Source organism: Arachis ipaensis, chromosome B10 (assembly GCF_000816755.2).
Source record: "Arachis ipaensis cultivar K30076 chromosome B10, Araip1.1, whole genome shotgun sequence".
In the NCBI taxonomy this organism is placed as follows: Eukaryota; Viridiplantae; Streptophyta; class Magnoliopsida; order Fabales; family Fabaceae; genus Arachis; species Arachis ipaensis.
The window spans coordinates 125766000-125783270 of NC_029794.2; the positions used below are offsets into that span (position 1 = coordinate 125766000).

Consider the following 17271-nt stretch of genomic DNA (forward strand, 5'->3'; position numbering starts at 1 on the left):
ATAATATTTAGAATTATTCATGAACATAAAGAATGCTTTGAATCCAATACATTACATAGGGTTGATTTTGATGCAATTAAAATATAAAATATTTTATATAATTATCTAATTACATCTATTTTTATATGATTATTTATACGATTTGTATAAAAAATAATTATTTTTAACCATATAATATTATATATAATTAAATATACCTATAAAAAATTACTGTATATCAAAATTAAATTTTACGTTACGTATATAAATGGACCTAATAAACTTCCATACACGTCTTTTGACTAAGCATAATATATAATTAGAACGGAAAGCAAAAATAGTTGGCTAATTGCAAGTTGCAGCTACTAATTTAATAATGTTTGAGGTGTCCCACTTCTTAAAGAGGATTTTTGAACGATCTCATATTTTCTGGGACAATCTCTCTATGGTACGTGAAAAAACATATGGCATGCCATGAATCAGCAAGGGAAGGGAAAAAAAAAACAGCATTACGTATGTTGTATTTTATATTAATTAATTTTGATACATTATCTTTAATTCTGTTTTATATTCATGCATTCTCTATATAAATCTTTTAAATAATAATTTAATATCTAAGTATCCAAGAAGATATAAATCATATAATTAGACTAATTATATAATAATATCTAGTTATATATATTATAAAATGAATCAGAATTGAAATTAAATAGAATAAAATAAATAAAAAAAACTATAAGAACACCACAAAATCAAATTTTCTTGTTGTATAGAATAAGTCGGAAATTAATTAAAATATGGGCTCTATATTATTGAATCACAGGAAAATGAAATTACAAGAGTAAAATATCATGATGTGAATTTGGTACAATTTGGTTGTTAGAGAATCATTAGAATCATTTTAGATCAGTTAGTATCGTTTATAATTTATATAGCATATCTGTATATTAATTATAGAATTCTATGATTTTATTACTTTGATTCTTCTAGCACTTATATATACTTCTTTTACAATGTACTTTGGAATCAACCTGAATAATACACAAAACACTTTTCTCAGATTCTCTCTTGTTTCTAACATGGTATCAAGAGTTTAGGTTGTTTTTTTTTTTTTTTCAGAAACAATTGGTTTCTAGCTCTTTTATCTTGTTTCACCGGCAGTACTTTGTCCTCCGTTTTCGGCTCCTTCCCGATGCTTTGGTTCGTCACCGCCGCCACCCTCGTCTTCTTCTCGTTGCAGGCTTTCCAACGCCACCGGAATCATCGCCGGAAGCCGCCAGACGCGTCGCTCAAAGTTGCCTGTCCGCGTTCAGCAGTTCTCCTTCTAGACGCCTCCAGCGCCGTTGGATCAGCGCCCCAGATCAACGGCTCCGCTTCTGCCACATGTCACAGCGTTGCTTTCTCGACCCGAGATTGACCCGCGTGCCGACCCGATCCGTTCCTCTACCCGCGTGGCACCCCGCCCCGTCAGCCCTGACGTGTCCTGCTCCTCCAATCCCGTAGCGCCATGTGTTCCCTCTTGCTGACGTGGCAGCTGACGTGTCATCCGATGTGGCAGCTGATGTGGCACTAGTGGGACCCTCCCTAAGGTTTTTTGATGAGCTCTTTTCGATTTTGCCCTCTATTTTCTCGTTTTTGGCTCCCAAGTTACAGTTTTTCTCTCCTCTCTGTGATCTTTGTATCTGCTATTATGGAAAAGTCAGCTGTTTTTGCTACCACACACAGAAATGATAAATTCTGTCAAAATTGTAAACGTTTTGGGTACTTTTTCACCGTCTGTCCCTCTGTTGAATGTCGCACATGCCACCAGAAAGGTCATATTAGCTACCATTATTCACAACTGTTCTGCCATTATTGCAAGCTCTCAGGAAATTTGATTACTACATGTCCTACTCGCCACCACGTCCTGCGCCTGCTTCTGTTGTTGATGCTACTCCTGAATCTACCACCTCTGCCCCTCTCAACTCATCTCCTGTCTCTCTATCTGATATTACGTCTCTTCTTCAACATCTTATCTCCCTTTCTGGTAATACACCTGCTGCTCTTTCGACTCCTCCAGGTAATTCTAAATGGTATTTTGACTCGAGATGCTTTAATCACATGTCTCCATTGCGTAATCTCTTCTCGTCTTTGTCGACCACTACAAATGGCCCTTCTGTCAATACTGCTAATGGTTTCCTCTTGCACGCAACACACAAGGGTTCTATCTCCCAGTCGACTCTTCATCTTTCTGATACTTATTTTATTCCCAACTTAAACTTTAATCTTATTTCTGTTGGTCAACTTGTTGATTTGGATTTTGATGTCACTTTTTCTATCTCTGGCTGTCGTGTACAGGATCGTCGAACGGGACAAGTCATCGAGACTGGATGTAAGGTTGGAAGGTTGTTTGAAGTCGAGAATCTCCATATTCCTCCTGTACAAAATCTCTGTGCTGCTTCTTCAATACCTACCCTTCACTTATGGCATCAACGTCTTGCCCACAGCTCCTTAGGAAAATTGCGTCCTCTTGTGTCTCAAGGTGTTTTAGGTCAGGTTGCTAATGAATCTTTTGATTGCATTTCTTGTCAAACTGCCAAACAACCTGCTTTATCTTTTCACAATAATTTCTCTCTTGCTTGCTCTCCCTTTGATCTCATTCACTCTGATGTTTGGGGTCCCGCTCCCACCACTTCTATGGGAGGAGCTCAATACTTTGTTGTTTTCATTGATGATTATTCACGCTTTACTTGGGTTTATTTGATGACCAATTGCCATGAGTTACCTCAGATTTATATCAACTTTGCCACTATGATTAAAACTTAGTTTTCCAAGGTCATTAAGGTTTTTCGCCGTGATAATGCTATGGAAAACCGTGATTCCAAACTCTTAACCTTTCTTGCAGAATAGGGTACCTTGTCTGAGTTTTCTTGCCCTGGTACGTCTCAACAAAATGACCGAGCTGAACGCAAACACCGTCACATTCTTGACTTTGTTCATGCAATGCTTCTTTCTTCTTCATGTCCTGAGCGTACTTGGGGTGAAGCTATTCTTACTGCTGTTCATATTATCAATAGACTCCCTTATTCTGTTCTTGGTAATGTTACTCCCTTTGAGCGTCTTTATCGTACCTTTTCAGATTATAGTTCTCTTCGAGTTTTTGGTTGTCTGTTTTGTTCTTCTTCAGCCTCATGAACATAGTAAACTTGAACATCGGACTCGTATGTGTTGTTTTCTTGGTTATGGCACTGAACACAAGGGTTATCGTTGTTGGGATCCTCTCTCTAAACGTATTTATATATCTCGTCATGTTGTCTTCTGGGAGCATCACATGTTTTCTCGGTTCTCCTCCTTTGAGTCTATTCCTCCTACTTAGTTGCCTTTTTTCACTAACCCCAATATTGATCATTTTCCTAGTGATGATTCTACAGGTCACCCTCCACAGCCTCCTGTTCTTCCGCCTTCTCCATCTCCCGATGATTCCGGACCAGACGACGCTCCTACTCCTACCGTCATGCCTCCTACTTCCACTCGCTGTTCCCGGGTGAGAAATCTGCCTCCTTATCTTCTTGATTATCATTGCTTTTCTACTATTCTTCATCAACATGAACCTAAGTCATTCAGAGAAGCCTCCACAAATCCAAATTGGCAACAAGCAATGTAGGAAGAAATACAGGCACTTGAAAAAGCACACACTTGAGACTTGGTTGATTCTCCTTCTAATCAAGAAGTTGTGGGAAGCAGATGGGTATACAAGATTAAAACTCGCTCTGATGGTTCTATTGACCATTATAAGGCACGATTGGTTGCTCATGGTTGTATGTAAGAGTATGGTATTAACTATGAAGAGACTTTTGCTCCTGTTGCTCGTCTCACATCTGTTCGAGCTCTTCTTGCCATTGCTGCGGTCAGAAAATGGTCTCTCAGTCAGATGGATGTGAAGAATGCATTTCTTAATGGAGATTTGAAACAGAAGGTCTATATAAAACCCCCTCCAGGTTATTCTTGTCCTTCTGGAAAAGTTTGTCTCCTTCGCAAGGCACTCTATGGGCTTAAGCAAGCTCCTCGTGAATGGTTTGACAAGTTCAGCACCACCATATGCAGTCTTGGTTTCACTTGCAGTCCTCATGAGAATGCTCTCTTTATTCGTAAAAGTGAACGTGGAGTTGTTCTTCTACTTCTGTATGTTGATGACATGATCATTACTGGAGATGATGCTGATGGTATCCCTGATCTCAAGGCGTCCCTTCAGCGTACTTTTGAGATGAAAGATCTTGGTTCTCTCAGCTATTTTCTTGGTCTAGAAGTCATATCCACCGATGATGGCATCTATCTCTCTCAAGCTAAATATGCTTCAGATCTTCTTGCTCGAGCCGGAATTACAGATAGTCGCATTGAGTCTACTCCTCTTGAGCCTAATGTTCGATTTACTCCTATGGATGGCACTATTTTGGATAATCCTACTCTCTATCGACAGCTAGTTGGAGGACTCGTCTACTTAACTGTCACCCGACCAGACATTGCCTATCCAGTTCATGTACTTAGCCAGTTCTTGTCAGTCCCTCGTACTACTCACTATGCGACAGTTCTTCGCATTCTTCGCTACATCAAAGGAACTCTATTTCATGGCCTTTATTTTTCTGCCCATTCCTCTTTGTCCCTTCAGGCATACTCAAATGCTGATTGGGCTGGTGATCCCACTGATCGTCGTTCTACTACTGGTTACTGTTTGTTTCTTGGAGATGCTCTTATCTCTTGGCGTGTTAAGAAGCAAACGTTCACTGCTTGATCAAGCATAGAGGCTGAGTATCGTGCCCTCGCTGACACCACTGCTGAAGTTATCTCGATTCGTTGGCTTCTCGAAGATTTGGGTGCTCCTCAGTCGTCCCCTACTGATATTTTTTGTGATAACCGCAGTGCTATTCAAGTTGCCCATAATGATGTCTTTCATGAACGCACCAAACACATTGACATTGATTGTCATTTTGTTCGACAATGTATCCTTATTGATGCTATTCGTCTCATTGCTGTTGGAACACTGGATCAGACCGCTGATATCTTCACAAAAGCTCATCACCCGACTCGTTTCCGGACTTTGTTATCCAAACTCAAGATGGTATCCTTAGCTCCCACTTGAGTTTGAGGGGGGATGTTAGAGAATCATTAGAATCATTTTAGATCATTTAGTATCGTTTATATTTATATAGCATATCTGTATATTAATTGTAGGATTCTATGCTTTTGTTACTTTGATTCTTCTGGCACCTATATATACCTCTTGTACATTGTACTTTGGAATCAACTTGAATAATACACAAAACACTTTTCTCAGATCTCTCTCTTGTTTCTAACATTGGTATCCTTAAATTATGTTTTTCAAATTTTAAAATAGATTTATTTGTAATTCGGCTTCTTCTAATAATATATTTTGAATTAAAAAAATATTTGTAATTTATTTCTATCGTATTGTATATTTGTAGATCGGTCCTACATTTATATAAAATACCAAATTTTTTAATATTTTTGTATTTCACACTTATAACTAAAAGAGATTTGAGGTACATTTTTATGAAATTATTAAAAATAATTTTTGTTTTTTTGGTTAAAAATCAACTAGTTGTTCTATCTTGATTAAAAATCAACTCCTTTTTGCTTTTCTATGCTACATTGCAGATTGTGACAAAAAAAGATGGGCCACGAGGTTCCACTTTGCGTTTGAACACTCAGACACATGTTCCTATACAATCAGGTTAGGAGGTTTAATTTTGGTTGAAAAAATCTGGTTGTAGAGTGATGTCGACACTACTATTCCAAGTGCTATGGATAAAGGGACAATCGTAAAGCATATGGAGTAGTGTCTCTTCCTAACCAGGGCAACTGTCATCATTGGTAAGTCCTTTTTTTCTTATAGAATTTGTTAGTAGAGTCTCGTACATGATAAGCAAAGTAAAATTGTTTAACCTGCAGTAGCTTCAACTTTCATATATCGTTTAAATAGTTTTCTAGTAGCTCATCATTGACAAAAAATTCCTTATATGTTGATTTCATGGGAAAGTCTCCATTAGATTCAGGTAGCCAAGCTAGCATCAGAACCGAAGTCTTTGTGAGGGGCCTTCATTGTTTTGATAATATCCATAATGTCTTATGGAATAGCCTGATTTAAAATCTCTCAAATCCAGTTTCCATTCTGATATGAAAATTCGCTAACTTTATCTATCGAAATGTTTTCTTCAAGGCTTCTTGTAGCAAACGGTCTTAGAATTTTAATGCCCAGGATACAATGATCATCCCAGAATTTGATGGATTCACCATTTTCTATTCTCCAAATGATGTTTGTTTTGAATTGGCTCCAAATTTTAACTGTCTTTCTAAACATTTGAACACTTAGACATCAGATGAACTTTAGAAATAGTACCTTTCCTGCAACTATACTTTGATTTCATAATCTTGACCCAAAGAGTATCCTCCATTGTAACTAGACCTCAAGCAAACTTTATGAGGTATATAGTATTTGATTCTTGTGCTATTCTCAAACCCAACTCGTCTCTATTTTTTTGGTTTGCACACAGCATCCCAATTTAGGAGGTGGATTTTGTTCCTTTCTGTATTAGAACCCCAAAGAAAATTCCTATAAATCTTATCAACTTGGTTGCAAATGCTTTAGAGACTTTCATGGTCTGCATCACATACTTGGGATAGAGTCTTCATATTTCATGAGTTGAGCTTGTTGTGCATTTTGTCTAGAATAATCTGAAAATGCTGCTTCGTACATCTTTCATGAATGAGCGGCACACCTAGATATTTTTTCAAGTTATTTATGAGGTTAATACCTAAGTGAGAGATGAGATCCTGCTTGACTGAGATGTTGACATTATTCAAAAAGAAAACACACGATTTCTGAAAATTTACTCTTTGACCTGAGCTTCCATAGAAAATCCTCAAGGATTTTTTGATAATTTGCGCTTGCTCTCTACTAGTTTGGCCAAATAACACCAGATTATATGCAAAATAAAGATGAGATAACTGAGGTCCTCCTTTAGATAGGGTACTAAGCTTTCATTTTTTACTATTAACAAGGGAAAAATGAGATGTAACAGTCTTTTCAATACATAAAACAAAAAAGGTAAGGAAAAAGGAGATCTCCTATCTAATTCCTCTCGTGGGATTGAACTTCTCCGATGGCGAGCCATTCCAGAGAAGATTCATCACAGGGGTCGTCACGTAGTAGAAAATGATCTTGATCACATTATCTAAAATGTTGTAGTCTTTGAGGGTGTCGATTACAGAGTTCCAATTCAATCTGTCATATGCCTTCCCAAATCTATCTTGATAGTCGTGAGGCCTATTCCAATTCACTTATTTCTCATCGTATGAATAACCTTTTGGGCAATAAGAATATTGTCAGGACTCACTCTACTTGGAACAAAGCTAGCTTGATTGTTGGCAATAAGAGTAGGCATATGATGCTTTAATCTTTCAGCAATAACCTTTGTAATAATTTTATAATAAACATTACAAAGGCTAATAGGTATAAAATTAGCAAAATTTTCAAGAGCTTGAAATTTAGGAATTATAGAGATTAAAGTTTGATTAACGTCCTTAATGTGTTCAGGATCCTTAAAAATTTTCTAAACCCAAACAAAAAGAGATTTTTTAATGGTATCCCAAAAAAATTGAAAGAACTTAGCTGGTAGGCCATCTTTTCCCAGAACTTTCCACCCTCCCATACTAAAGACCGCATTTCTGACTTCATCGATTGTAGGTCTTATTCTAATTCTGTATTTATCATGCTCTGAAAATTTTGAGAAAGAACCTATAATCGAAAAAGGAGAATAATTATCATCAAAAGTATATAACTTTTTTAAAAAAGATACACCCATTTTTTTAGAATGGTAGGGTTATCAATCCAATCGTCATCATTATCTTTAAGAGCCATAGCTTTATTTCTTCCTCTCCGTCCATTGGTTTTTTGGTGAAAGTATCTAATCATACTTCTTCCAAAAGTCCTTTTGTAATTTCTCTAAAAATGGGTTAAAACAAAAAGTGATCCTGCGATTTATTCCTTTCACGTGAATTATTATGCGATTCTTTTTCCTTAAAATGTGACCAAAAACATCCTTATTCTAAATTTTGGCTTTCTCAATGAAAGAAGCAGTGCTGAGAAGATCTCCTTCTTTAAACCAGTTGTTCTTTATGAGGTTACCATAATCCTTGTGCAATAGGCAAGGAGCAAGGAGCCTGAAATGTCTTTTCTTCTTGGCTAAATTTGTCAATTGAAGATCGAAAATGATAGAAAGATGATCCAACTTCAATTTAGGTAGGTGTTTAACTCCAGCATTAGGAAAATAGTTTGTGAAATCCATATTACATAAGTAGCGGTCAAGTCTTCGTTTAGTGTTCCCTCTTTGCCAAGTAAATGGTGGTTCCATAAAACCCAAATCGTTAACTCCACACATGTTAATGCACGAATTAAACTTATCATGGTCTTGAGAGAGTTGGAAACTTCCATCCATATCATTGAGAGAGAGAATTGATAAACCACTATTTTATGATAAATTTTAGGTTGAAATGAGTGGATTTTATCAACTTATCTTGCATTTATTCACTGAAATAACATCGTTTTGTGAATTTCTCCTAATTGTACTTAGTGATGAAAAACTTGCTTTTTATGCTTAAAAATTATCAAATTTAATTCACTTCAATTCTATTCGATATCTTGATATGTTTGTTGAGTGATTTTAGACTTAGAAGGCAAAGATGGCTTGAAGAAGTGGAAAAAAAGCATGCAAAAGTGGAGAATCCATGAAGAAATGGAGATTGGAGTTCCTCATGGCCATGCATACGCATGCCTTATGCATACGCATAAATCTCAAGTTGCGCGTACGCATGGTAGATGCGTACGCATGATTGGTGGCACGTGATTTACTTAAGTGAACACATGGATTGCGATTTCAAGGCTTTCTTGGACCCAATCCAACTCATTTCTGAAGTATTTGAAACTATTCTCTAGAAGGATCATAGGGGAGCCATTAATATAGTTTTAGGCCATGTTTTAAGATAAAATTCTAGAGAGAGAAGCTCTCTTTTCTCTCTAAAATTTAGGATTTTAAGTTTAGTTTTTCTCCTAATTTAGGTTTCAATTATTATTTTAGGATAGATTTGCTTATATTTCCTTGTTTTCATTGTCTGAATTTTTCTAGTATTGCTTGTTAGTTTATCTAATTTTGGTTAATTTTAATTTATGAACTCTCTTGTTGATTTTATTTCTTTTTAATGTAATTTGATGTTTTATATTTTTTTATGCTTGTTTGAGTTATTGTTATTGTTTTCTCGCATTTGGTAGCTTTAGATTTTATTATTATTGCAATTTACTATACTTTTCTTTTATGCACACCAAGTGTTTGACAAAATACTTGGTGTAGTTTTAGAGTAGAATGTTAGCACTCTTGGCTTGAAATTGAGGATTTAGGTGAGCTTGAGTCGTTAATGTCCGAATTGATTGATAATTTAAAGATTTTAATTAATCTTGTTTTCATTAACGAGTAAGACCTATGGATTAAGACTGACTATGCCTATTTGACTTTCTCCCAATGTGACAAAATAGGATTAACTCTAGGTAGTTGCCATGTTTGTGGTCAATGACTTGGATAGGAAGCCTTGACTCTCAATCCTTGCCAGGGGTGTCTTTTAGCATTTATATCACTCTAGTTGTTAGCTTTACTTTCTTGTCATTTATTCTCATAACCGATAATACACACACCTCGCTGAAATTCATTTTGAGAGACGACCCAAGATCTAATACTCTCAATTTTTATTAGTTTGCATTCGTGACAAACAAATTAAACTCTGATACGGGGTCATTTGTTGGTTTGGAACTATACTTGCAACGAGATTCTTTTTGAGAAATTTCTAAACCGACATATGGCCCATGTCAAGGATCGAATTAAAGTCTCCATCTATGCACTATGGTTCATGTATACAAACTGCCAGCTCCTCAAGTTGACTCTATAACCTTTTTCTTTTTGCAAGATTTAGACTTCCATAAACAGCCGTGAACCACCATAAATTGTTAGAAGAATCCCTAATTTTCATGTGAATGAATTGGTCTTAGATAACTATAGGTTTCACATTCCAGTTGTTCTTATTTCATAAGCACTAGATGCCTCTAGCGAAACCTACAACCTCGCTAATGCACCATGAATCAAAACCCAACATTCTAATAATATTTTCTACTTTTTTACCTGACACATGAATTTCTAATAAAACACAAAAATTAACATTATATCTGTGCGTCATATCTTTAAACGCAATAGGGAACCCTTTAGTAGTAGTTTCTCTATAATTCTAAACTATAAAATTCATGGATAAACTTAAAAAAGTATATAGTTTAGAATCCTATGATAAGACAGGAAATCATGCCTCCATAGGGCTTAGGCTTGAGGGAGATGTCCCCCTTTCCGTGTTTTGGTCGATTATGACAATGTCTGATACTTTTGTATCATTATTTGCATCTCCAAGATCGATAAATTCATTCGCTTTACTGTTGTTTTTTTGATCCATACCACTCGCTCCCATATACTTTGAGATGAGAGTCATAGTTGTCTGGTCTGTATAATTCGCAACTGAAAAGTACCTGCCATTATCGTGTTCCTTTGCTAACTCCTTCTATGAGATATTGAAGCTTCTCTAGTAATCTTCATGACTCTATTTTTGTCGTACTTCATTTCTATTTTTGTTCTCCATGACTTGTACTTGGTTCTGTTGAATACTCTTGTCAGATATGTTGTTGTTACTTGTTTTCATCTAGTTTGCATTTGATGTTTTTTTTTTCTTATGAATATTTAGTATTTTTTGTTTCGCATTTGGTATGGGTTCTTTGTTTTAGGCTAATTTTTTTATGATGTGGCTTGTTATTATATTTGTGTACACGATTAAATATTTTTTTTATCATAAGGTCTTGTCTTATTCGTAATAGAGTAGCTGGTTTTCCCATTTGGGACATTCCCTTGCCTTTCACTGTTACTTTTTTTAGTGTTTTCTTGGGATAGGACTTGGAATCTTGAAGCATAGAAAGAAATTTTTCTTTTTTTTCCTTCGTAATTTCTTCCATTCTGCTTTTGACCTTCCTAGGATTTCTTCTGACAAGCATCCAAGGCCCAAAAAGGTTCTCCTCATTAATGTTGTGATCCTTTCCTTTCTCTTCCGCATCAAAATTGTTTATGACTCCCTGATTCTCTCCTTGGATTTTATTTTTCTGCATTAAATTCCTGATTCTGCTCTATCATAGAATCTTTTACATTTGACATTTCTTTCCTAACGGCTCCTTCTGGTTTCTATTGCCTCCTTCCCTTTCACCGTGTTATGTATTCTAAATTTCTAACCACTGTCTATAGCTGCTTGCATAACTTGTTACAACATATTTCTAATAAAATTTGGACAACTTTTTAACTTATGACTATGATGCCCACATTTAAAAGGTATTTGATGGAGGCCTTCATATTCTAGTTTGAATTCTTTACCCAAAGTAAAAAAAGATGGGACAATCAATTTTCTTAAATCAATTTTCACACTATGTGAGCAAATTTTTCTCTAGAGTGAATAGAGGTCAGCTCATCAACCTTGAGCATTGTTCCCAAGACTTTACCAACCTTCTAAAGAAAATATTTATTATATAATTCTGCCTGAAGATTTGGAATTCTAATCCAGACAACCACTTTTTTTTTATATCTAGTTCTTGAAACATGAAAAGAGGCCTCCAATATTGCACCATCAATAGGTAATAATCCACAATCATCCATGACTCCTCAAAAGTGTATAGGAATAATCCTTTTAATTAAAGAAGTGGACTAAGAAATTTTTTTTTTAAATCTATCACTCTAATTATATCTTTTCTAGCCCATTTCTTTTGGACTCATCTCTCCATAACTTAGAGTTTGAGGTTCTTTCCAAGCAATTTGAAGATCAGAGATAGTTTTCATGACCTGCACTAATTTTTATATTTTTCTAAAGTCACTGCAATATTAGGTTTAGGATTGAAGGAAGTCTCCAAATCTTCTCTCGTTTCCATGATCTCTTAGTTGGGCATATATTTCTTGGCAACCATATCTACTATTTCTTTTGGGTTAAGGTTATCAAAATCATTATCAACCATCACATAGAAGTAGGAGATTTTTTATTTGAGGAGTTGATAATCTTCCCAGCGTTCTCCTCCTGAATTTTGGTCTATTCATGCATTGGACTCACTTCACCAACCACTATGGCGCTAAAGGCATCTTCCATCACTTCTTCTTGTTAATCTTTGTTTTTTGTACGATTCATCTTGATTTTTTTAGTGTTTTTGGTCACCAAATCTTCCTCGTTCGATGACCTCTTTTCGATTTCGTTAGATAAAATTTCAGCACTAATAAAAAAGTTTTTTTTTCCAGGTCTCTTATTTATGATTTTAGGGTTTTACTATACCTTTAAAATTATGCAATTGCATTGTTTCCAAAATGAAGACGCAAATACATTGTTTCATATATCTATAGAAACCGCTACTGGCAGCAGCGGTTTAGGTAAACACGGAATCCGCTGCTGCCAACCGCGGATTACATGCAAATGTGGCAGCACAGGAACCGCTAGAGCCTGTCACGGTTTCTGTTTGTTTGGGGTTGGTTATAAACCGCTACTGCCAGTAGCGGTTTATGTGCATAGGGTTTCATGCATAAACCGCTAGAGCTATAGTGGTTTACGTGGACCGGCACCGGTAATATGCGCAACACCGTTCAGTTGATTCAAGCTCCTTTCGTCTGCCATGATATCACGCTGGAGGTATTTGAGTGCCGACCTCCAGTAATTGTTTTCAAAATGAAGACGTAAATACATTATTTCATATATCTATAGAAATCGCTACTGGCAGTAGCGGTTTATGTAAACACAGAATTCGCTGCTGCCAGTCGCGGATTACATGCAAATGTGGCAGCACATAAACCGCTAGAGCTTGTCGCAATTTCTCTTTGTTTGGGGTTGGTCATAAACCGCTACTGCCAGTAGCGGTTTATGTGCATAGGGTTTCATGCGTAAACCGCTAGAGGCTATAGCGGTTTACGTAGAGAGTGGCTACCTATATAGACTGTGGAAGGCAGCCGCGGATTACTCATTTGGAGTGATTTTGAGGTTGTTTAGAGAGAGAAAATTCTAAAATTTGAATTTGTAACAATTTATTTATGTAAATTGCGAATATATTAAAAATTTTAAAATCTTTTATTATTATATTTTTACTATATATTCTAGGACACAAATTAACTAAATTTATATTTTTAATACTTTAGTAGCTATTACAATGTTAAATAATATCAAATCTCGTGTTAATGACTATTTTACATATTAGTAGCAAACAGTATAAACAACTAATTAAATAAAATATTAAAAATCGTAATAATTAATAATAAAATAATAAACAATAGTAGACTGCTAAATGAATTAATTAATGTGAAACCAAGATTAAAATAAAAACCCGCTGTTGAAACAGCCCACTGGAATAGCTAGCATGGCCCCTGGTTTTCTATTATCACACCAAAAAACCAACCCTCTCTCTCTCTATCTCTCTCTCTCAGCTACTACTCCCACTGCTCCCTCTTTTATATCAAAACACCAACACCAATCTGCACCCCAAAAAAGCAGAAAAAAGAAAAATAAAAGAAAAAAGAAAAACCCTCACCAACCAGGATACTAATCTCCTCTTCTTCTTCTTCCTCGCGTACACCACCGTCATATCTCAAATTTCCACATCATCCATCAGCCTCGCCGAAAATATCTGAAACTGCAAAGACGAAAATATCTTGTTATTATTATTATAACCGTCTGTTTTCTCTGCTAATTGAGGGTTTCGGTTTCGTGATGCATGATTGGTGTTGCATTTTGGTGAATTGAATGGGGATAGAGAGAACCTTGGCGGATAGAAAGGGAAGAGACTTCTGTGAATTGCCGAAGGAAACCATTACCAACAGCAGCAAGTCGAAGAAGAACCGGCGGCGCCACAAGAAGGCGCCGGTGCCGCCGGTTCAGACTCTCTTCGACACTTGCAAAGATGTCTTCGTCTCCGCCGCACCCGCCGTTGTTCCTCCGCCACAAGATATTCAGAGTCTCCAATCTGTTCTTGGTACAATTTTTTTTTATTTGTTATTTTCGATAATTATTGAAATGACTTCAACTCAGAAGGTTACAATTAAGTTGAAATTGAGTGTAAGTTATGAATTATTTTAGGTTCGTGATTCCGATGACTAATCCGTTGCTAGGTTGTAAATACCTCGATGATCTGATAAGAGAATTGAATTTATTTGTTGTGAATATTTTAATTCCTAAGGTTTGATATATGGTTTTATTATTATATTATATCATATAATATTATATTATATATTCTTGAAATTAGTTTGGGGTGTTTAATTATGCTGTCATCCCCAAAAGTGCATAAATAATTTTTTGCGAGTCTAGTGAGATACGTGTGAATTGGGTTCGGCCTATTCCATTTTCATTGGAATTATCAATCCAACACCAGATGCTTTCTATTTTTATTTTTTATTTTTAGAAAAATTGAACTTAAGTCTCGGTGTAATTAAATAATATGTTTTTTAATTATTATAAATTATTGGTGTTGGCTGTTGAGTTCCGAATTTCACAAAGAAAAAAAAAACTCCATCAATTATCCTCTTTTATATGCTAAATTTGTTGTTGTTGTGTGTTAGCATGCATGTATATTATATTATGTCTAAATATATGTGTATGTTCCAAGGTTTTTGGCTTTCTAATTTAAAAAAATGCATTTTTATCATGTGCTTGTTGTTCCCCACGAGAGAGAGAGAGACATTGAAGTTTTCGGTTCATACAATGTGATGTGTCAAGCCCATGTTATATATATTGTGAATGAGACATCCATCATCTTTTACATATAGCGTAGTAGTATAGTGTGCCATGCTTAATCAAATATTGTCTTGAAAGTAAAATTGACACCCTTACCCTTGCTTTGCTTCTCTCTTCTCTTCTTGTATGGATAATAATCTTTGTATGCAAATTAGTAATATTTGAAAATCTAAAATTGGACCTAGGGTAAAAATTAAGAGTTTGTGAGTGTTGGAGTGAGAGCCGCATCAGAATTTGAAGGTAGCAGAGTGCATGTTGGCATGGAGTATGATGTGATGTTTAGACGTTCATATATAGTATGCCTTGATTTGAGGCTCTTTTAAATCCGTACAATTTCTGTGGGAAATCTTCAATCTGTGGGCTTTGAATTGATAGATATAGCGAGATGCTTTTGTTAAAAATATTTTTTTTTATGGTGATGACTTCAATGATTAGGGGGTAAAAGATATTGGCAAGTTGCTGAAGACTTTAATACAAAAGACTTATGAATTGTTTAGTTGAGAGTTGTTAATTAAGCACAAGGGTATAGCTTTTTTGCTAGTTTTGTATGTGTCCCATGGTTTGAATTTGGAGATAGTATTATGACCAACAATGTTATTTGTCTACTATATAATGATATTTGTGCTTTGTTTCTTTTGGAATGCACAGTCCTATTGGTGGACCAAAGTAATGCCATGAATTATTTTAATCGATGGTTGTTTACAGTTGTCATTAGCTTAATTGTTTTCTTACCTTAGTTTTTTTGGTGAGTGTGCCATGCAAAGCACATTCTCATGCAACTGTTGTATCTCTTTGTGTGTTCTTGCAGACAGAATAAAACCAGAAGATGTGGGCTTGAAACCCGACATGCCGTATTTCCATACAAACGGATCTCAAAGAAGGCCAAGGATCACATACCTTCACATCTATGAATGCGAAAAATTCTCGGTACTTGTGCACTTTGTATTTATCCCTTTGCTGCTTTGATTTCATCACACATATATATAACTGTTTTGTTGATAGTGGTAACATTGTTATGTTTGTTTGTTACAGATTGGAATATTTTGTTTGCCACCATCGGGGGTTATTCCTCTGCATAACCACCCCGGAATGACGGTTCTGAGCAAGATTCTGTTCGGAACAATGCACATTAAATCGTATGATTGGGTTGTTGACTTTCCTCCTGAAACCCCCACCACCTTCAAACCTCCAGAAAGTGAGTATATTCCTCTTCTACAATCTTATTATTTTCTAATGTATTGCTCCCTCTGTTTGAACATGGTCGATTATCGTGACAATAACATAAAGAAATCAGCGGGAAGTATTTACGTTTTCTTATTCATGTTTGTCCATTTCATGCGTTCTGGATAGAGGAGCAAAATAGTTTAAATTTAGAATAGTCATGAGATAGAAAAGATACGGGTAAAGTACCAACCCGACCACCTATCCTTTTCTTCGAATGACAACGTGATCCCTAACCAAAACAACGATCCACTTTGGTTCCTGTCCTTGATCTCCATGAGACAACACTGCCCTTCTATATATCATAGTCCTTTGTTGGTATCATAGTCCTTTGTTAACGGAAGTCGCTGATATGTCACGTTAACATGCTGAGTTGGACATTAAGTTTCAACATGGAATGGATAAGGACCTATTTGTCCATAAATCCAAAGTGGCTAGGGACTTAGTTGTCTATATCCATTCAAACAAAATGACGTCGTTTTGACATAAAATTGATCAGGGGTCTATTTGTTAGGAACTTATTTGTCTTAAAAAAATTGATACGATATTTTTTTCTGAAATTCATTTTTTATTGTTATAATATTCATTATATTAATATTTTTTTTCAATAAATTCTTGAATATATGGTATAATAAATATAAGCTAATTAATAAATTATTTAAATTTAAAAATGTTATTTATTATGGCACTAAGTAAATAATTCAGTGTAATTTACACATAAGAATACAAAATACACATTAAAATGAGTTAAACTACACATGTATTTATTTACAAATAGTATTTTTGAATAAATAATTAATACATTATTAGACATTAAACAAGTGCATTGTTAATGTTCAAAACACAATAATTTTTTGGGTTTAGCTAACATAAGGGCACATGATAAGATTACTAGTAATAGAAGTTTTTAAATATTTTCTTGTAATAAATACAAAACAACTGTATTGAAAATTTAAACTTTTTATATTTTCAATAAAGACTTTCTTAATTTGTAATTTTAACATGTTCTCTTAGAGTACAAAATAGGTAAACGGTTAAACATTAATTCTTTTTCTATTTTTTATGTGAAAACATTCAAACCTACTCAAAAGAACTGCCAAAATTACAAGATAAGGAGCCATTAAGAGTAACATCAAGTCAACAACATTGACTAGTACATGTTGTAAAAAAGCTAGCCAATTATTAACAATATTA

At 35.2% G+C, this 17271-nt stretch overlaps 1 protein-coding gene and 1 pseudogene across 2 annotated transcripts in view; both read left to right on the forward strand.

The window, feature by feature from the left end:
- Positions 3693-5269, forward strand: LOC110268487 (annotated as a pseudogene).
- The window catches only part of LOC107622896 (plant cysteine oxidase 2), a 7348-nt gene continuing 3573 nt past the window's right edge, over positions 13497-17271 (forward strand). The window contains exons 1-3 of one of the 2 annotated variants that reach the window (XM_016324968.2): positions 13497-14098; positions 15665-15783; positions 15889-16051. In XM_016324968.2, coding sequence (XP_016180454.1) covers positions 13870-14098; positions 15665-15783; positions 15889-16051 — 511 coding nt within the window. In that variant the 5' untranslated portion in view covers positions 13497-13869. The remainder of the gene's footprint in view (positions 14099-15664; positions 15784-15888; positions 16052-17271) is intronic. The other variant, XM_016324967.2, reaches the window with a different exon arrangement.